At 41.3% G+C, this 22,411-nt stretch overlaps 1 protein-coding gene across 1 annotated transcript in view; it reads right to left on the bottom strand.

The window, feature by feature from the left end:
- Positions 1-22,411, bottom strand: part of RALA (RAS like proto-oncogene A) — a 45,353-nt gene that overhangs the window by 7,381 nt on the left and 15,561 nt on the right. Inside the window, exons 2-3 of the mRNA XM_084795182.1 lie at positions 3,706-3,855; positions 271-479 (exon numbers count right to left, since the gene is read on the bottom strand). Of these exons, the coding sequence (XP_084651308.1) occupies positions 271-479; positions 3,706-3,819 (323 nt within the window). The 5' untranslated portion in view covers positions 3,820-3,855. The remainder of the gene's footprint in view (positions 1-270; positions 480-3,705; positions 3,856-22,411) is intronic.

Here is a 22,411-nt window from a genome sequence, read left to right as displayed (position 1 = left end):
GCAGTAGAAATGCTTTACTCTTAAAGAGAAACAGTTTAGTAAAGCATAAAGTGCCTCTGGGTACTTGAAGCTACAACGTAGTCTGTACTAGGGCTGCTGCAAGGCCTGAATATGTATGCATACATCCACAGTGGCCAGAGTCACACACTGATGTCCAACTGGAAAGACACCATTCGAGACAATAAAAGATTAAGAAGCAAGAAGCTCCTATTATTCCTGTTTCTGGAAAGAACTGTTGTGTGAACAACAAGAGACTAAGCTCAGCCATACCTGAAGTCAGCTGTGGCTGCAAAGGACTCCATCTCTGTGATGGAGAAGACGCAGAGGAAGCCCTCCCCGCTTCGGAAGTAGTTGTCTCTAATTGCGGCGTAGTCCTCCTGCCCTGCGGTGTCTAAGATGTCGATCTGCACCTCCTCCCCATCCAGCACTACCTTCTTCCTGTAGCTGTCTGCTTTGGTAGGCTCATAGTCCTCTACAAACTACAAAACAGGAAAAACACATCCAGTTTTTAATTAGTATTTTTTTTATTTTTAAAACCATCTTACTTAGAAACCACCACTTGTGTGGTGTATCAATTTTCATTTTAAATAATTGGCCAGCTTCTTTATCTGCAAAAAGACTGGGTCAAAGTCTTACTTATATGCTGTTTACAACTTGAAATTAGTCCATTTTCTTTCTTAGAACACTATACATACAAAAAAATTACATACACATATTTTAAATCAAATTTAGACTCCCACTCTAGATGAATCCAAAGATACAAGATTTTGGTACCAAAATTGTGGAAATAATTTATGTGCCAATATTTAGAGAAGTACCACTAAATCTTTCTTCAAAATGAGACAAGTCAATACATTGTGGACACCACTCTAAAAAAACCTTAACCTTTGAGACCCCAAATTATCTGAGCTTTAAACAGTGCCATCCCCATTTTCATTATTATGTACATATATTATTTTGTTTAATGTTTCTATCAGTTACTAGACTTTACCTTTGACAGCAGGGGCAATGAACTACTACTTACTCTGTTCTATAGATCCTAAGTCTAGAACAGGGAACAGTAAGTACATGGTAGACTAGTGGCTCTCGCCCTTCCTAATGCTGTGACCCTTTAGTATGGTTGTGCTGACCTCCCAACCATAAAATAATTTTTGTTGCTACTGTTATTTTGCTACTGTTATCAGTAATAATGTAAATACCTGTGTTTTCTGATGGTCTTAGGTGACTCCTGTGAAAGGATCATTCAACCCCAAAAGGGGTGGCCATCCATAGATTGAGAACCGTTGTGGTAGAGAGTCACAGTAATCATTTAAAACATTACGTTTAAGTAACTGTAGAGATTGTCCAACATTCTACCATTTTTTTTTTAACATTATGCTTAATCATTCATTAAAAGTTAAAACAGTGATGGGGGCTGGAGAGATGGCTCAGCGTTTAGGTAAGAGCAGCGGCTGCCGTTTCAGAGGACCTGGGTTCAATTCCTTGCACCTGCATGGCAGCTCACAGCTGTCTGTAGCTCTAGTTCTAGCGATCTCACACCCTATACAATATACTTGCAGGCAAAACACCAATGCACATGAAACACAGAAACACGAGTAAAGAAATGATTAAAACACTGAGACCCCCACCATCTTGTGGGCGTGAAACCAATGCCTGGTTCTGATCAGCCTTTGCTGAAGTCTCTGACTAGTATCACTTTTTTCTGTATACCATCAGGGAAAAGAAATATCTTTGCGCACCTCTTCAAGGGCCATTTTTTTTTTTTGCAGGGGGTGGGGGTGGGCACATTCCCAGGATGGGCCTAAATACTGTAGGAAAGACAAGAAGCCCCGATCACCACTGTCCTTCCCACCTCTGGTTTCAGGGTGGTGACTGCTGAGCACAAGAACATCAGCCGCTCCATGTGGGGTGTGGGCAGCCAGGACAAGATCTCGCTCCTGTGGAGCTACTGCCACAACACCCACGGCTCCATCTTCATAATGGACGGCAGTGACAAGAGGATGTATGAATAGGGCTCCTGAGGAGCTCATGAGGATGCTAGCTGAGTTATATAGCTCTGGGATGCTATTCTGGGGTTTGCCAACAAGCAGATACCAACTGGAGCTCCCCAGTGCCACAATTCAGCTGAAACCACACATAAGCCGGGGCTGTACTCTCTACGCCTCAGGAACTGATACGTTCAGGTGATCTGTCCCACCAGTAGGGATGGCTCTACAGAGAATCAGATTGGCTGTCTGAACCAGACCCTTCGCCAGCTTCCCTCTCATGCTGCAAGTGTGACTCCACGGTCCTGAGTGTCAGAGCTGTCTCGGGGGTGGCTCATGTGTATGTGCAGTCTACATCAGGTCCATATTTAATGTAAGCAGGTTCTGTTTCTATGCAGACAGCTTCTGGAACTCCTCTGCCATATTATTAGACTTTCCATTCTGAGAAGAGAATCAGCCCGGCTAGTACTGAGGAGGGATCTGGGTGTCAGCGCGCCAATTCCCAGAGCCACCAGGCTGTAGGCCGGAGTCAGCGTCCTTTTTGGTTTTCAACCAAACTCAAGAGCATTTAAAAAAAAAGGCAAGACAAGAACACGTCAACACACAGAGGGTACAAATGCCTGAGGAAGTTTTGCAGTAACAGCCTAGATTGGCTATTACTCTTTGAGAACAAACCACCATCAGTTGCATGACCCCATCTGCGACCCTGTGACCTGAATATATTTGGGTCACCTGCATTGCACAGCTTGCTTGTACTTGTGGTCATAGTCACCCAGGAGTGGGCCAGCAGCTACGGGGTCCTTGGCTGGAGAGAGGCTGGGTGGGATGGCACATCGCATTCCCACCTTGATCTTGGACTCACTTGGCCATGCTGGTGGCAGGTTAGGAGCTGGTCCAAGTTGAGAGGGTAGGTCACTCCAGCCCAGCATCCTTGAGCACACCTATCTCCATGTTTGAAGAAGCTCCCTCTCTTAGTTTGCCAGGGTCTGATCTGCCATCCAGAGATGACTCTATTATTATTATTTTTCTTTTGTGGTTTACTAAATACTTTAGAACTGGTGCTGCTCAATTTGCCTTGGGGAAACTTCAGAACTGGTTTATTTGGTATTGTGGAGCATCTTACTGCTTTTAGTACATAATTAGTAATCAGCTGTTTTGTATACTTGTTTTTAGTTGTCACTTTGACAAGCACTGTAATTATAGTTATTAGAATGAAGTCTCTTAACTATTTTTAAAAAGTTAAAACATGAATGTTCTTACTTTGGTTTCCTGGCTGGCAGGAAAGGGACTAAAGACGGGCATGGTGGCTCAGGCCTGTAATCTTGCCATGAGGGATGCTAAGGCACACACACTGCCCTCAGTATGGGCTGTGGAGTGAGACCATCTCAAATCCCCACCCAAAAAGTGGAAGGAAGGACTAATATAAATATTAGTTTGAGAGAAGACTAGATATGAAATCAACAGTACAGAAAATACAAATGAGTAAATACATCAGCACTACTTTGGCCTCTCCTCCCAGTTTTTTAGCCTGGGGTCTAGAGACTCTCTCTTGAGTTTCTGACTTGTAATATTAAGTAGGTACAAATATTGGCTCTGAACTTAAAAGTGGAAAAAAATTATTAGGAGCTTTCAAGGATTGAAAAAATCCAACCAAATAACACTAAAATTAAGCTAGAGGAACATTTTCTTCAAGCCCAACCTTTATGAAGCTGGCACTTACCTCATCGTACATGAACTGCAGAGTCAGGGCAGACTTGCCCACACCACCACTGCCCACCATGATGACTTTGTGTAAGGCCAACGAATTCTGACCCTTGGGCTTATTTGCAGCCATCCTGTTTCCCAGAGTCTTCAGAGGATTAAGAAGAATCTAAACCAAATAAAAGAAGGGAGGACTTAGTATACTCCTTAGAATTGCAGTGGAGAAAAGAAACAACGTATGTAGGGTTCAAGACACCAGCTTTCTCTGCAGTGACAGTGAGCAGAGTGCATACTCTCCATCAGAGAATGCCACAGCAATGGACACGCCACTGACTCAAGGACATTTCTCTCCTAATAGATTCTGTAATGAGCTTTAACCAAATATAAAATTCCTAGGACAATCTCAAGCTGGTAATGATAGGGTATCAGTTACATTGGAGTCCCTTCACCCAGAGTATGAAAACAGGCTAAAGGATCATTTTGTTATCATGTTAATTCATTCATATGGGCAAACACTTAAAGAAATGTTCCTCACCTTCGAAACAAAATTTGTCCTGCTTACAAGATATGCAGGAACAAAGATGCAGCAAAGATTGAGGAAATGGCCAACCAAAGACTGGCCCTGCTTGGGACTAACCCCATGGGAGAAAACCAATTCCTGACACTATTACTGTTACTCTGCTGTGCTTGCAGACAGGAGCGTAGCATAACTCCCTGAGATGATTCACCCAGCAGCTGATGGAAACATTAGATACAGCTTGGGGAGTCCTGTAGAAGAGATGGGAGAATGGTTGAGGGATCCGGAGGGGTCAAGGCCTCCACAAGAAGACCTACAGCGTGAACTAACCTAGGTCTGTGGGGGCTCACAGAGACAGATCTACCAACCGAAGAGCATAAATGAACCGGTACTAGGTCTCTTGCACATATGGAGCAGATGCACCGTTGACCTGGGATCCTCTCTGACTCTGGTGCATGCCTTTGGACCCCATTCCTCTAGCTGGGCTGCCTGCAGTGACTTAGTGTGCCAGGGCAGGATGGTACCCATGGGGACCTCCCCCTTCTCTAAGGGGAAGGAGAGGAGAGAATGGGAGGGAGGAGCATGAGAGGAGGGACTGGGAGGAGAGGAGGGAGCTGCCATCAGGATGTAAAGTGAATACGCAAATAAATAAATTAACTAATGGAGAGGAAAACAGGAATGTTTCTCCTAATTTCTGTATGAAACAAGAACTGCCATTTGTATTAAGGATCTCCTTGGAAAGGCTTGCTGTAAGGGAAGAAACCTCATCCAACAATTGGTAACAGACTTACAAATAGGATTCCAGCAACACATAACTCAACAACCATGCAATGGGATGTCTGTGGGTTTTGGAGTAATCAGTATAACTTGACTGCTTTAATGTAGCATGTGCTCCTTTTCTTTACAACACTCATTTGTTTTAATATATTAAGGCTCACAACATGGAGTGCAGATTCTTACAGATGCTGTAGAGGTAATTGGTGCTAATGGCACACAGTTGCCTTTGGCCAGGGTACCAGGTTTTAGGAGGAAAAACAGGCTGCAAAGTCACAGCAAACACTGAGTGTAGAGGGCAGCTCAAGCAAGGGCTTTGTTAGGCAATCAAGGGGTTACAGCTCCCTCCTTAGTACCTCCTCCACATTTTGGTAACAGCTTTGCTTAGCAGCAGCTCACAAACCTATCCCTCTCTGCCTGCCTCTCTGTGCCCTGTGTCTCAGCTCAGCTCAGCTCAGTCAAACCTTCTCTGGTTTCCTTCTGTTCTGGAAACACTCTTCTCTGCTTTCCACCTTTGCCATGAAGCTTCCTGTTTACCTAGCTACCTCCTCTCAGTTTTGGGGTCTCAGCCCAAACACTCAGTGTAAGTCAGGCTTTCTTTTTCTCTGCGATCCTAGGTAGCAGCTGATGCTCTCCTTTTATCACCCTCAACCACAATCTGCAACTGCCTAAGTGTGTTGTTGTTCAGCATGGGTTTCCTCGGGTACAGTGTGCCAGAAGCCAATGGCTGCTGGCCTCCACATGTATTTGGAGATGTATTTTTAACTTCATTATTAACACATAAGAGCGTGCACACATGATGTCAGAATGTAGGCATACCTATGCTATGGTGGACATGTGGAAGATCCAAACTGGCTACCAGATTGTTTGGCCATATTGCTTTGGGCCTGTTGCAGGGTACAAAGCAGAGAATGTGTAGTGAACTGAAGACTTGTGCATCCATTAAGGTCAGGAAGCAAAGACCAAAAGGAGAGGGATGGGGGCCCTAATATTCCTTTCAGAGGCATGCCCCAAGGACCCAACCCCCTTCTACTAGGTCGCAGCTCCTAAGCTTTCATGTCTAAAACACGAACTATAATAACTGATCCAGATGTTTTATTTAGTAAACCTGTAAAGTTGCTTTGTACCAGAATATTAAATATATTAGAAAGAGATAATTCCAGTAGTCCAAAGTACAATGAAAAAAAGAAGGGAGTGTGTGGAGATGAAAGGATAAAAGCAGGGAGCTGGATGGATGAGTTTAACAGACAGGAAGACTGCCTTCTCTGAAGAGGGTGGGGCCTTGCAGACATGGCGTGCAGAGCACCATCAACTAAACATGAAGGAACTGGCATGCTCTGAAGATAGGAAAAGCTCATGAAGGTGAAGCCTGCTAAGCGCCTGACAGCAGCTGAGGTGGACTGAAAGGGAGGCAGAGGCAGGGTCTCAGAGAGCAATCAATTGTACTGGGAGCACCCGAGAGAGGAGCGTAGACATTCTGGGCAGGAGCATGCCATAATTTCACGTGAGGGTTTAAAACGGTTGTCCTGACTGGTGTGTGCAGAACTGGTGGCCCAGTGAAGAGCTAAACATATTTGGGAAAACCTGGGAGGTGAAGGCAGGGGACTCAGTCAACAGCTGAAGGCTTGGCTACGCTGGAGCTCAAGGTTAGCCTGGACTACAGGGGACCCTGTCTCATGCCCACTCCCATTCCTCAGACAAAAAGACTTGAAAATACAGGGGGTGATCTTAGCTGTACATACAGGGAAGAAGAGGCATGGGTTGCAACGGCAGGCAGCAGCAGACACTATTGCAATGCTGGTTCTGCCCTCTCAACTATTCTCTGGAATTAGTTCTATGTATACCAGGGACAATAACACTTACTGAGCACTCACTAAGTGCCAGGCATCGATCTGAGTACACTGTGCACCGTACCTCGGTCTAGTTCATTTAGGGGCAACCCTATGGTACATGCACTGTTTTAATATCCAGTGGCAGATGAGTTACATGAGTTGCAAAGGTGACATGATCCAATTAAGGCAGTCTAGTCTTTCTAATCACCTTGCTGTCCAGGGCATTTGCAAGAATAACGGACAGTCATGTGGATTTGGCTGGGTGGAGGAAAACAAGACAAACTTTTAAGCTTTTGGCTTTGAAGTGATACTACTACCAAAGATGGGGCAAGCCTAGGAAGAACTATGTCTGGGAAAGAAATCTCAAGCATTACTCGGGTGTGTTCTCTAGGGAACTGGAGGTCAATCTGCAGTTCAAGGTAAGGGTTAGAAACAGAGACATAAATTTAAATATCAGTTTTAAGATAAAATCTAAAGACACAAAACTGAACAAGCTCTCTCAGGGACAAGCTGGAGATACAGATGAGATGTCAAGAGAGGTTAGAGCCCAGAGCTAACTCAACAGGCTGGCTTGACTCCTGCTGAGTTAGAAGGCTGCACCGAGACAAGAGGCAAGCACAGAATCGTTGATAGCAAGGTGGGGGCAGTTCTAGTGACTAGGGGAAGACTCAGGATCAAGGAGGTGAGATGGGGTAAGGTGAGGAAGAAGTGCAGAAATGGAATTTTTCTTTGACGATGGAGAAATAGAGTCCTGGTGTTACCAGGAACTAAGTTTGTCATTTAGTTGCCTTTTAGTATTAGTAAAGGATGTGTCTGTATGATAATCATCAAAAAAGGGATAAACCCGATGATGCAGAAAAAGGCCAACTCTAGTATCTAAGGCCTCTAATGGGACCCAGAACGTAACAGGGGCAGGGGCATCTCTCCCAATGTAATGGGTGATAAGACCAAGAAAGAATGAAGGTACAAATAAAGACTGCACACGGACTTAGTGAGGTCTTCAGTTAATTGTTTTTTCTTTCTTTCTTTCTTTCTTTCTTTCTTTCTTTCTTTCTTTCTTTCTTTCTTTCTTCTTTCTTTTTTGAGACAAGGTTTCTCTATGTGGCCTTGGCTGTCCTGGACTCACTTTGTAGACCACCTGCCTCTGCCTCCCTGAGTGCTGGGATTGCAGGCGTGTACCACCACGCCTGGCTCTTTTTACATTTCTTCAGTGGAGTAGATCATACAGATAGTAAGAGAATGAGAACTGAAAAGCAAGCTTGGCTAGTTGACCAAAAGAGTAGACTGTCTGGAACCTGACCTAAATGCATACTGTGATGCTGTGCAACAAGCTGGCACATTACATGCCGGGTAAGGATGATAACAACGCAACAAATGATCTTAGGACATTTAGCAAATCATCTCGAAAAGAAAAAATGCCAAGTTTATTACACTATATAGCTAAATAAGTTAAAAACTGAGACGAATCAGACAAAAAATTGCTTTCATAATCTGAGTATAGGGAGGTGGAACTATAAAACTGTGGAAATACCTATCAACTCACTTTACCTTTTTGACCTATTTTTATATGGTCAATAAAATTAAAAGTGGCTTTATGTTTATGAAGGGTTGTAAACAAACCGATTCATGAATTTGCAACAAAGAACACAGCCTGAAAGTCTAAACTACTACTGTCATTTTACAGAAATACTTGCCTATCTGAGTCCAAGTTACTGTGTCTTCTCAGGTTCGCACCAGACCCCAGCCCACACTGCTTCCAGATGCACACAGAGCCCACAGGACACAGCAGCTTTGTGTAGACCCAGGAGCAGATCTGGATTCAGTAAGCAACCCTTCCTCCACCTGAGACCCCAGTGGGCTTCACCTCCAAACTGGCCCACCACTGTTTCTCCAGAAGTTAAGAGACCCTGCTCCCGAGGCTGGCCTCTGGCCGTGGCTGGGCTCCCTTGAGATACCCCAAAGCCCCCAGCAAGCCACCCTTCCTTGTGATTCCAGTTTGGGAGGGCTAAAACTCATACTAAAAGGCAACAACACCCTGAATCCAGATAGTCACAAACACAAATAATCAATAAACCAAGATAATATGTCCCATCTCAATCACCACTTTCATAGTAATGTCCCCTCTTGTGGATGAAATTCAAGACACAGAATTCAAACGAACTATTATAAACATCTTCAGCTAGTTTAAAGCATTTAAAGAAACAATAAACATCTAAACTTAAACAAGACAGGAAAGAAAATACAAGTAAATAGCTGAGTAAAATAATGAAGATAACAGATGTGAAAGTTAAGTGCAAAAAAGAGAAACACTAAAGAAAACTCACATTGAAATGAAGCAAGGGAAACAAACAAACAAACAAATAAACAAACAAAAACAAAACACTGCAGTGGAATGTCTTGCCAGCAGCATGGATCATGTGAGGACAGCATACTAAGGCTTTAGGAGTAGATACAGAAACTGGACCGCTCAGTCAAAGAGAGTGGTAAGTTAAAACACACTACTGGAATATGGATGAATTTTGAAATAGTATGAAAACCAAATTTATGAATTATGGGTATAAAAGGAGACAAATCCCAGGCTAAACATTCAGTTAATGTTTTCAATAAAAATCATATTGAAAAAAAAAATCACGTATCTAAAGAGATATCCGTCTAAGCAGAAGAGGTTCATAGAAAACACACACGCGCGCGCGCGCGCACGCAGAAAGGAAATTGCCCATCCACAATAGTTAAAACAGCAAAAACAAATACTAAAGTTTGTTTGAAAAGCTGCAAGAGAGAAGGTCCAAATCACATATAAAGGCAGACCCATCAAAATAACAGCTAATTATTTGATGAAAACTTTAAAAGCCGTATGTATTCCAAGTTCTGGAAGACATGATTACCAACTAGACTGTTACACCCTACAAAGATAATTCAATTAAGTTGTAGGAGACATAAACATTTTCTATGACATAAACAGACTAAAGGAAAAAATGACCACTCAGCTAGCTCTACAAAGATCTAGGAAGAAATACTTTGGACTAAAGAAAGGGATATACATGCCCAAGATGGCAGAGGAAGAATAAATAATTCTAAAATTAGTAATCAAAAAAGGCCTAAGAAAACAGTTCAAAATCAACAAAATGAAAAGTATAAATACACATTTCAATACTATAAATATTAATAGTCCCAATTTCCTAAAAAAAAAAAAAAAAAAAAAAAGACACAGACTAGAAGAGTGGGTTAGAAAACAAGACTCATCTTTTGGTAAACTCTAAGAAACACACTCAGGATGTTAAGATACAAAAGGATACCTAAGGACACGGATCTAGGAAGCAAGCAGGGTTAATTATTCTTCTGTCAGACAAAATAGGCTTTAAAACTAGTTAGCAGAGAAAGGTCATTTCATACGTATTAAAGGAACAATCCATCAAAAGAACAGTATAATTCCATGCATCAAACAGGTGCAATTTCATAAAACAAATATTACTATATGCAAACCCCAGGTTAACCCAAATTAACCCCAGATTTCAATACTTAACTGTCACTAAGACAGGTTACCTGCACAAGAGAAGAGGAGGTTGTGGGGGAGCTAAAAGAGAAGAGAAAAGGGGGAGGATAAGAATAAAATGAAACTGGGGCTGGAGAGATGGCTCAGAGGTTAAGAGCACTCTCCGCTCTCCCAGAGGTCCTGAGTTCAATTCCCAGAAACCACATGGTGGCTCACAACCAACTATAATGAGATCTGATGCCCTCTTCTGGCATGCAGGTGTACATGCAAATAGAGCACTCATATATTAAATAAATAAATCTTTAAAAAGAAAAAAAAAAAATTAAACGAAACCATAAATCACCCAGACCTAACAGACAGGTACAGAACATTCTACCTAAATGCACATATTTGTAAAAGCTCAGTGGACCTCTACCAACACTATCAGGATATAAAGCAAGCCTTAACAAACATAGAAATATTGAAATAGCTAGGCAGTGTAGTACAGTTTTAATCCCAGCACATGGGAGGCAGAGACAGGTGGACCTCTGTGATTTAGAGGCCAGCCTTGTCTACAGACTGAGCTCCAGGTCAGCCAAAGCTACACAGAGAAACCCTGTCCCGAACCCCACCCCAAAGTTGAAATAACATCCTGTTTTCTACATGATCACAATACAGTATCACCAGCAGGAGAAACCACAGAATGTACACAGGCTCAAAGACAAAAAGCTCATTACTGGATAATACATGGGTCGCTTGGAAACTAAAAAAATTCTTAGAAATGTATGAAAATGAAAGCATAACATGCTAAAATCTATGAGATATAATAAAGGCAGCCCTAGGAGCATAATGATATACCTGAAGGCCTTAGAAAAAGAAGAACAAACTCTCAAACTAGTATATGAGAAATAAAATTGGAGCAGAAATTAGAGAAACAACAACAACAACAAAAATACAAAGAATAAACAAAATGAAAAGATGGCTGTTTAAAAGATTAAACTACCAACCTCCAACCAAATTATTCAAAAATTAATTAACAAAATTAGAAATGAAGGGACAGATATTACACTAGAAACAAAAAAATTTCAGAAAATTACAATGATGCATTTAAAGGACAAGAAAACAAGGCTCTCTATATCAACATGAGCAAAACTCATCTGAACTCCCAGAGACTGAGGCAGCATGCACAGGGCCTGCATGGCTCTGCACCAAGTCCTCTACTTATATATTATGGCTTCCAGTTTAGTGTTTTAATGAAACTCCTGTGTATGAACTTGCGGGTCTCTGATTCTTGTGCCTTCTCTTGAGCTCTTTTCTTTCTGTTTATTTTGTCCAAATGTGATAGTTTTTGTTTAACTTAGTATATGTTATTTTGTTGTGTTTTATTACTAGCCCCTGGAAGCCTGCTTATTTGCTAGGGAGACAGAAAGGGGGTGGATCTGGACGGGACGAGAGGTGGGGGAAGCTGGGAGGAGCAGGAGAGAGATTGTATTCAGGATACACTGCGTGAAGGAAAGAGGTTTCACTATGCAGGACAGCCAGAGCTACAGAGAGAGACCCTTGTCCAAAAAGAAAAAAGAAAAGGAGAAAAAGCGGGGAAGGGGAGCGGTATTAAGATACAATTCTTTTTTATCTAATTCCTCAAAGACACATGACCATTGCCTTTTGGGTCTAAGTTACTTTACTTAATATAGTATGTTCTAGTCTAACTCCAAGGTCATTGAAAGACCCTCTCTCAAAGAAATAGGATTTTAATAAGCTACTTTATCTTTTTTTTTTTTTACATACAATAAAACTGAAGAAATGCGGTAACATAATATAAACCAAACCCTTCATTTTTCATATGAGGAAACAGAAGCCCCAGAAGACTTGGTTACTTGCGAGAAGATCCAGGGAGCTGTGGTAGAATGGTGGTTCTCTACCTTCCTAATGTTCCTCGTGTTGTGTGACCCCCACCCGTAAAATTACTTTTTGCTCCTTCATCATTGTAATTTTATCTGAAATGCAGGATATCTGGTTGAGAACCTCGGTGGTACAACTAAACCCAGACTTGACCCAGGATTCAAGGCAGGCTGATATAGTAACTGGACCCTGAATTGGTAGTGTGCATAGTCACTAATCTGTCATACTACAAAACCGCGTCTAAGTTGCAGCGGGCCTGGCCAGCATGTAACTCAGTGGCTTCTTACTGAGCAGGGCTTCGGACACACCTGGCTGCAGTGGGAGCTCTCTGAAGACAAAGGCTTGTTTCAGTAGATGCCTTAGCAGCTGCATTCCATCGCCAGGGACTCGGCAGCTGCTCTTACATCACCTTTCTCTCCCCCAGGATTTGCTGATCATGAATCAGTACCTGCCTTCTAACTAATCCAAGTGGGCCAGCCTTGACTCCAAGGGCTTAAAAAGAAGAAAATAAAAGAGTAAAGCTCTTTACATGCTCTTTTACAAGAGTGCAAGCATGAATAGATGAAGCCTGGGTTTGTTGAAATTAAGTAGAATAAATCTTTAGGCCTAGTTATAGTTGTTACTGTCATAAACCAAAGGAATACTCAGAACTGAGAAAGATTAAGTAATGCTGAATTTTGAATTGCTAGTTACACTTCAGTCGACAGGACGCAACTATAATGAAGCATGGGGCTAAAAAAGATGGCCGAATAAGGGGTGTTTTGACTTTGACCCTCAGAAACATCTATGGACTAAGGACAATATCAAAGGGACTACAAAGCCTCTTCTGTGAATACTGCCTGCACTGTGACCGAAGGTAAATCTACCTTGTAAAAAAGTGAATCTTGATCACAGGTTAAGATACTAATTTCTACTATCACCTTCCACTACTCTTTTTTTCATTCCTACTGTCTTAAATGTTATGTGTTAATCCTGATGTATTTTGCAATTAGTGCTAATGATATTTGGGTACAATTTATAGACATTTGGGTCAACCACCAAAATGGATTTGTAGACAGCTGAATACTGGTATCAAAAATAAGCTCTGTTAGGAATGACATGACAACTTGATATACTCTAATTTACAATACAATATTTTCCAAATGTTACATTTAGATAGGAAAAGAAAGCTTTCATTATCAAAACCTGAGCTGCTGTTACTCTTGTATACTTTAGAATTTTATTTGTAACAGGTTTACAGAAATATCCTATGCAGTAAGAAACAGCACATTTGGACACTATAATCTCTTTTTTCCCCCTACACTTCTTTTCTATAACAGATTAGTTGAGTATTTTCTAGTTACATAAAATGAAGTTATGCAATATGCACTGCTTTCTTCTTTTAAATTAATTTCTTAAAAATTAAAAACATGCAAGCCGGGTGTGGTGGCGCACGCCTTTAATCCCAGCACTGGGGAGGCAGAGGCAGGTGGATTGTTGTGAGTTTGAGGCCAGCCTGGTCTACTAAGCGAGTCCAAGGCAGCCAAGGCTAACACAGAGAGACCCTGTCTCAACAAAACAAAAATTAAAAAAAAACAAAACACTAAGAAAATTAATTGCTTGCCTGGAAAGCATGAATATACAGAAACCAACAAACAAAACTGTAAAAACTACACATATTTATGGGACAATATACATAGTTTTGTTTGGCTTCTTTGATTCAGCATAACTTTGAGAGCCATTCCTGTTGCTTCTATCAAGAGTTCATTTCCTTTTATTGCTAAGTGGACATACTGCAATTCCTTAACCATTCACCTTCTGATGGGCATTTCTATTGAAGGGACAAAGAGTAATGAAGTAAAGATGAGCCTTTCAAAAGGGATGCTGCAACAATTAAATACCCATATGTAAACATTAACATACAGATATATCTCATACCATATAAACAAGTAACTCTAAGTGGACCATTCTATGAACAAAACTAAACTCATAAATCTGGATGAGAGCACAAGAGTAGGCATGTGACCCTGACTTTGGTAATAACTTATTAACATTAAAAGGAAAATCCATGAAAGAGCAAATGGATGAAGTCACTCTGCCCTTGAAAATACAATTAAGAAAGTTAATAAGATAAGCTATGAAATGGGAGATTTTTACAATTAAAAATTTCTGAGGAAAAGACAAAAATGTGCATATTTTGTCTTACTGGCAAAATCTTTCTAGTTTATTACTGTAAAAATGGAATGAACTGCCTATAAGTGCTCATCAAAGAATTAAACACCAAAAATGGGGCAGAAGACTGAATTGGTTAAATTCCTTTTACTTCTATATACACATTTTGGTTATTTCCAAGATTAAGACATTTAATACATTCAATACAACATTCAATAATAAACACAGCAATAATTTTGTGGTTCATACTGCTCAATCAAGATGTTTTTATTTAAAACAATTGGGGGCTGCAGAGGTGGCTCAGTGAGTAAATGTTTGCTGTCCAAATCTGGGGACCTGAGTTTGAATCCCCATCAACCATATGAAAGGCAGGCAAGGGCTGTCGCTGCAGCAACCCTGTGCTTATCGCTGTGGAACGACAGGCAGATGCTGTGTCAGGAACCCTATCCTGCCCCTGCCTCCCACCTCAGGCAGGGCTTCTCTTTGTAGCCTTCCTTGGCTGTCCCAGAACCCATTCTATATACCATGTTGTCCTTGAACTCATGGATATCCTCCTGCCTCTGCCCCCCAAACGCTGGCATTAAAGATGCGTTCCACCACTGCCCAGCTAAGAGAGATCCTATTTTTTGAGACTATAGAGAGTGACAGAAGAAGACACCCGACATCTTCTCCTGGCTTTCACACACATGAGCATGGGTATCTACACTTGCCCACATGTGCACACAAAAATATCAAAGTTTTTTTTTCCTTCAAAGTGCATGCCTATAACCCTTGAGGATCGTGAGTTTTAGGCAACCTTGGACTACAACCAAGACAGTCTCAAAAAAGAGGGGGAGAAGGAGAAGGAGAAGAGGGAGAGAAGAGAAGAAAAAGAAAACTTCCAATTTTTTTGAGTTTGGTAAAGTGAATTGGCCCATAATGGAAAAGAAAGCGATTTAAACAGAGCTGAGTTGCATAGCTTTCCTTCTTCCTGCCTATTTCCAGGCGGTTAATTCCTCAGTTGTTTCCCAGCATCCTAGATTGGATTTCTATCAGTGCTTCTCACTGTGTAATCAGGATTTCCTGGTACAGCTGTTTTAATTCATCTAGTGCATTTTTTGTAAAGGAAACTACACACACTCACATTTGGACCAGAGACAACACTAGGAAACGACCTTGAAGAATAGTTTTTTTTAATAGTGGTAAAACTGAGTTATACCTCAGGACTAACAGAAATGCTACTTAGAATTCTTTGTTAAGAGTGTGGGATGAAAGCCAGGCCTGGTGGTGCACACCTGTAATCCCAGCACACGGGGAGGCAAAGGCAGGCAGATCTTTGTGAGTTCGAAGCCAGCCTGGTCTACAAAGCAAGTAGATCAAGTACAGCCAAGGCTACACAGAGAAACCCAATCTTGAAAACCAGAGAGTCTGGGATGCATGCAGCTCAGAGGTAAAGTGACTGCCTAGCATGTGTAAGGAAGGCCCTGGCCCAATTCCCCATTCTCATCCCCAGAAACTCTAACTGGAGGGCTGGGCAGAGGAGGAAGACTGAGCAAGTCAAGGCCCAAGAGTCAGACTGCTCCCAGTCTGTACATGTGTACGGAGAACAAACAAGGTATGGAAGCTCTGCTAGCTTTCATAAGGATGTTCCCCAAAATGCCCCTCCTACACGACAGAATTGTCAGAGATAATCCTGCTAGGTTAAGCCAACTTTTATGCAATTTCCTTAATGAATTAATATAAGCACATCAAGTTTATGCTACAATGGGATTCTATTTTCTGATATGGCAATCATCAATTCAAATCTCTAGCAAGTGATGTATCTCTAACAAAGCCTTTCTCTTTATTTTATATAGGTAACTGGAGACTTAGAAGTTTATGGAACATTACAATTGTATAGTTTATATCCAGCAAAGCAGCCTATGTGACATTTATAGCGACTGTGCTGTTTTGAAATTATCTCAGTGTATGAATATCCCAGTTCTTGTTGAGAACTCGACAAATCCTCAACTTAGAGGTTCTATTATGTGCCTATTAAAAAAATGTATTCTATACCCTTAGCAAGGCTACTGTTGAATGTATATTTGATTTATTATTGAGAATTGGTATTTGGAAGAATAGGATGGCATTCAGAATCATGATTGTGCCTAGGGAATTAATATTTGTATATTGTAGCACTCATAAAAAAAGGATTTAATTATGGAAAGCCATACAATGATGATAAAAGGCATTTAGTAATGATGTTGAGAACTGGGTAATGAGAGACAGGCATGTGGCACACAACTAAAACCCCAGGGGCTAGACACAGGGGAGTCTTAAATTCATAGTGAGACACTGTCTCAAAAAAACAAAGCTCTGAATGTCAGTGCAAATTTTCAAAAAAAATGCAAAGGCAGCTGTGGTGGTCTGAATGCCTCCTGCTTGCAGACCCGCGTGTGAGTTCTCGGCCATCCCTGCCTACATGCTCAGTCATCATGGTCTCTACCCCCTCAAATTGTAAGCATTAAACACACTTTTGTAAGTTGCCTTCATTATGGTGCTTTGTCACAGCAATAGAAAAGTAACTAAGACAGAAACTGGTACCAGGAAGTGGGTCTTGCTGTGACAGACTTGACCATGTGGGTTCCCTAGACAAATGGCTAAATGCTATCAGCAGAGCTTAATGGGCCATCATAGTAGAAGCCTGTAAGACAGAAGTGCCAGGAGCAACACAGGCAGCGGAACTTAGTAGTGTTGTCCATGTTGTTCCGGCTTTAGTCATGAGAACCCAAGAGAAAGAGGAAATGTGGGCTCTTCTTCCGTGGTTAAGGAGAGCTGCTGAGAGTAGATGTGTAGTGGGGGAACCCCTGCACGTAGGCCCCGAGAGACCATTATGTGAAACTACTAAAGTGAAGCCTGGATTCTGTTGGAGACTCTAAGATGTCAGAAGTACATCTGTGCTACATCTGCCAAGGAGAGCTGCACATAAGCAGCGGAGCCAGCCTGAGAGATGTACATTGCAGGCAGCAAAGCCAGGAGGACAGAGCCATCTAAGCAGCCCTTTGACATCCAACAAGGAACTACAGGATTCAGAATTTGCCCTGTTGTGTTTTCGTCTTACTTTCTTCTCCACTTAGGAATAGTAATGTATATTCAGTGCCACTGTATGTTGGAAGTATGTAATTTCCTTTTTTTATTTTCATAGGCAGTTACAGTTAAGAAACTGCCTTGAGCCTCAGAAGAGACTTCGGACATTAATAAAACAGTGTTGAGACTGTGAAAGACTATGAGGACTTTTGAAGTTGGACTACATGCATTTTGCATTATATGGCCAGAAGCCTATGGGGCCAGGCAGTGTAATGTGGTTTGAATGAGAATGGTGCCCATAGGTGGACTGTTCGAATACTTGGACCCATTGGTGGACTGTTTAGAAAGGATTAGGAGGCGTGGCCTTGATGGAAGATATATGCCATTGGGATGGTATTTGAGTTTTGTAAGTCTCTTGCCATTCCCAGAATGCTGCCTCTGCCTCCTGCTCTCTACTATTCCTGCCATCATGCCTTGCCTCCACCATCTTGGATTCTAATCCTGAGAAATTGTAAGCCTAATTAAACACTTTCTTTTATAAGTTACTTTCTTGGTCAGAGTGCTTGTCACATCAACAGAAAAGTAACTAATACAGAAGTTTGCAAATAGCATTTATATAGGAACCTTCTTTTAACATAGAAAATACAAACGAAAGATCAGCAAAATAAGATTTCAGTAAAAATAACTTGACTAGTTATATACACAAGATGTTTAATTTCTGGGACATTTTGGTTATCTGCATTCCAGTTTTTTACCATGAATGTTACTCACAAAATCAGAGGGGGAAAAAAGGAAAAAGAAAAAGAAAAAATTTGGTGAAAATGAAAAGAATTTACAACTGTTTATGACTATAAAGTAACCAAACAGTCATAAATAACTACTTTGGGAATTATAGAAACATTGGTCACATGGCAATGCTGAGAGAACACAACTTAAAAGAATTTTATTAGCATTCAATTAGGCTAGTACAAGTAATGGTCCCTAAGAAGGCTTCCAAGCAACGTTCGACTGGGGCTGGCATGTGTGACCAATACAATCCAGCTGAGGTCAAGGCGTGCCATTTCTAGGACATAGTTTGAAAGGACAAACGTTTGTGCTCTGCCTGTTCTCTCACTGTTTCATTTGGGGAAAGCATGTTGTGAGTAGTTCTATGGAGTCCCCAGCCTCCTGTGAACAGCACAGAAAGGAGGAAGCAGAGTCTCAGGACCTAGCTGAAGTCCTGAGTGCTACCTGATGAGACACTGAGTTAGAACAGCATAGCTAAGCAGGCATTAGACTCCTGACTCACAGAAGGGGTGAGAGAAATGAACGTGTACTGTTCCAAGCAGCAAAGATTGGGGTGATTTTAGTCTAGCAATATATAACTATACAGCTAGTTTACAATTTTGGAGGCTGTTGTGATTTGGATTAAAATGTCCTTTAAAACCTCATGTCCAGGTGGGCCATGGTGGCGCACGCCTTTAATCCCAGCACTTGGGAGGAGAGGCAGGTGAATCTCTGAGAGTTCAAGGCTACACAGAGAAACCCTGTCTTAAAAAACCAAAACCAACCAACCAACCAACCAAACGAACAAACAAAAAACTCTCATGTCCTCAAGGCTTGACCCCAAATACAATAGTTAGAGGACACCTTTTGTTTGCTAGGTAACTGGGTTAGAACTCCAATCTCATCAATACATTATCCACCATTTGGAGTCACAGCTAAATAGACCACTGGGGAGGAGGTGATGGGAACTTGAGGAGACAAGGTCTCGTTCCTCGTTCCCTTTCTCTCTTTCCCTGCCCTAGCCCTTCCTTGGCTTGTCCCCATGAGCTGAGTGGCTCTAGTTTGCTATGTACATCATGTCATGACACACAGCCTTGCAAGGGCCTAGAAACATTTTTCTTCCTTTTACACTGAATTGGTGTTTTTTTTTTTCTGTATTTTGTCATGCAGAAGGAAGCTAACAGAGACTAAGGACTTTCTAGGAACCCACCTTAGGAAAAGTGCGTAGGCTGCAAGCCAGTTTGCTCTAAATTCAATTCTGATTTCTTATGTTTTGATCCAAACAAAAGATACTTGAATACATTGTTGAAAAAATTCAGTTTCTTTATCTGATTTGCCTCCTCACTTGTACTTCAACCTCTCTTCTTCAGCTACTATGAACCTAGAGCCAGCAAGCTTTCTAGCGAATACTGAAAGCTGTGAAGCAGCATCTATGTAAGTCTGCCACTGGGACTCCAAAGCAGTCACTGACAATACCTAAGTGAAAGAGCATGGCTGTCGTCCAATAAAACTTTTATTCTAAAATCTGGCAGTGGGGTGGACTTGGCTCTCTGCCCCTTTTATAAATGATCTTGGTAACCCTAATGCTTCCACTTATACAGCAGATCCCATTCACTGCAGCTAATTAAACAGACATCACTCCACAAAACTGTCTTCTTGTCATTCATCATTTTGTTCCTCACTCTGAGATGGATCTGTGCCTTTAATCTTTTTGTTTGCTTGTTTTTTGAGACAAGGTTTCTCTATGTAGGCTTCACCATCCTGGGACTTTCTCTGTAGACCAGGCTGGCCTTGAACTCAGGGATCCATCTGCCTCTAGGGAGCCTCTGCCTCCCTAGTGCTGGGATGAAGGCATGGCCACGCCCCTCACTTCATCTTAAAGAACAGGAACTAGTCAGCTCTACCTGTTTTTTAAACTCATCAATGCGTTTCTCTCATTGTCTCCCAAGCCTACTTTTACGGACATCAAAGATCACCACCAACACTAATGGTCAATTTTCAATCTTCATTATTCTTCACTTGTTGATAGCAGTTGAGTGAAACAGTTATTTCCCTCTTTATAAACAATTTCCTTGAAAACGTTTTTATTTTTACTCATGTATGTATGTCTGTATGGGTGTGGGTGCTCATGGAGGCCAGAGGAAGGTGCTGGATCCCTGGACCTGAAGTTACAGGTAGTTGTGAGCTGCCTGACATAGCTGCTAGGAATTGTACTCTGGTTCTCTGGAAGAGCAGCAAATTCTTATAGCCATTGAACCTTCTTGCAAGCCTCTCATAAAATATTAAAAACAAACAAACAAACAACTTGATTTCCTTTTTTTCTTTTTTTAAAAAGTATTTCTCTGGGGCGGTAGAAATCCCATTTTGGGAGGGTTCTAACTTCATGACCTAATTACCTTCCCAAAGCTCCATCTTCTAAACCTATCATATTAGAAATTAAGAGATCAATATATGAATATTGGGGATACATGAACATGCAGTCCATTGCAAATATGCCCAAGGCCACACAGCTAACAGATGTCTAAGCTGGAATTAAAATATGGAGCTAAAATCCCAAAACTACACCAATGCAAGTTTTCGTTCTAGGAAATAATGAATTAGAATAGCCATAGACACCCACAGAATTCTTTGATCAGAGATAACTAACGAGACTAACAAGTTTACAAAACTCATCTTGAATCATACAAAGACTATTCACAGGGCAAGACTCTTAAGAGCAGAGTCAATATAAATTTCTTCCTAGACGAAACTGTCTCATAAGTCAATAGAAATGCTTAGAGTTCTCAATCCACACTGACATCACTGCTTGTTTTTTTAAAGGAAATGAAGCTAAAATCTGAGGAAGAATCCTACTGTCTTCTAATATTTTATAGTATTCATCAAAATGTTTTGTAAAGCAGGAACTAGACAGAAATAAACAAGACTGCTAAGACTGTACACGGAGTTATCTATCTTGCCTCAAAATTCAATATTACCAGTTAAAGATTAGAGGTGATAGAACCCATCTGTTTCCAACTGCTACTGTGGACAGTCATATGCTTGAAATGACTAAAATAACCCCGTTCTTTCTCCTACTAGATTCCAAATGTCAGCGGATGGCATTACTATTCAGTTATGTTGAGGTACCCATACCACAAACAGGAAGTTACTCTTGCTGTTTCTTATTAACTCGCCATGTGTAAGTCATTCCCAATCGTTTGCATCATGCCTCAAATCCAGCCACACAACTGTACTTAGCTGGGGTTACTCTACGGATCTTATCCCAGGACAGCCTGGTTTTAAGATCTTTTACTCACGTGCTTGTTGGTAGGAGACCTCAGTTCCTTACCACTTGGGTCTCTTCCCTGGGCTACTTAAAGACCATGATGATACGACAGCTGGCTTCCTCCACACTGGGTTATCTAAGAAGGCAAAGCAGAAGCTTCACTGCTTTTAAACCTTTGAAGTCACACTGTAATATTATTTTCAATAGTCTTTGGCACTGCAGGTTTGCCATTATTTATTGTGAAAGGAATCACACAGGATTTAAACATTAAGAAACAAAGATATTTGGTGGACATCTTGGAATTAGTTATCACAAACAACTTTACTAGAAAACTAGGAAACATTGCTGAGAAACCTAAATAATAATAATAACTTAGATTGTTAATGATTAGAGCATAGTGATGGTTAACATCACCAATTTGACCATCTCTAGGCATACTGGTGAGAGATTACGGAGACCAGGTTACCTTTGGGCATGCCTGTGAAGAACTCCTTAGACTTGGTTGACTAAGGCGGGAAGGTGCAACTTAACTGAGGGTGGTAAATAAAATTATAAAATTCTCCTGAATTAAAAAGGAAAATTGAGTTGAGCACAAGCATCCTTCTCCCTCTGCCTCCTTACTGTAGATGCAATACGACCAGCTTCATTAAGCTCTTGCTTTCCGTGGTGAAGTGCTCCTTTGAAGGGCGAATCCAAATAAACTCTTCCTTTTATCTGCGTTGTCAAGGTACTTATCACAGCAATGACACAAGTAACAAAGACAAACTCTCATATGTAGAGATGTCATTCCTACCCCAATTCATCCACAGAATCAATGTGGAAATCAGTCAGTCAATTGTAAAATTTGAAAACACTAAGCTCTAAGTGCCCAAGACAATACTGACGAATAGAAGTGAAGAGTGCAGGGTTCAAAGGCTAGGCGCTGTTTTGTTCTGTTCACTAATCAAGACTTGCACTGTGGTCCACATACTGTTTTCTCCACTGCAAGGCTGCTCTTTAAAG

Source organism: Acomys minous (assembly GCF_964271855.1).
Source record: "Acomys minous genome assembly, chromosome: 9".
In the NCBI taxonomy this organism is placed as follows: Eukaryota; Metazoa; Chordata; class Mammalia; order Rodentia; family Muridae; genus Acomys; species Acomys minous.
Note: the sequence above shows the minus strand (reverse complement) of the source record. Positions and strands in the feature narration are given on the sequence as shown.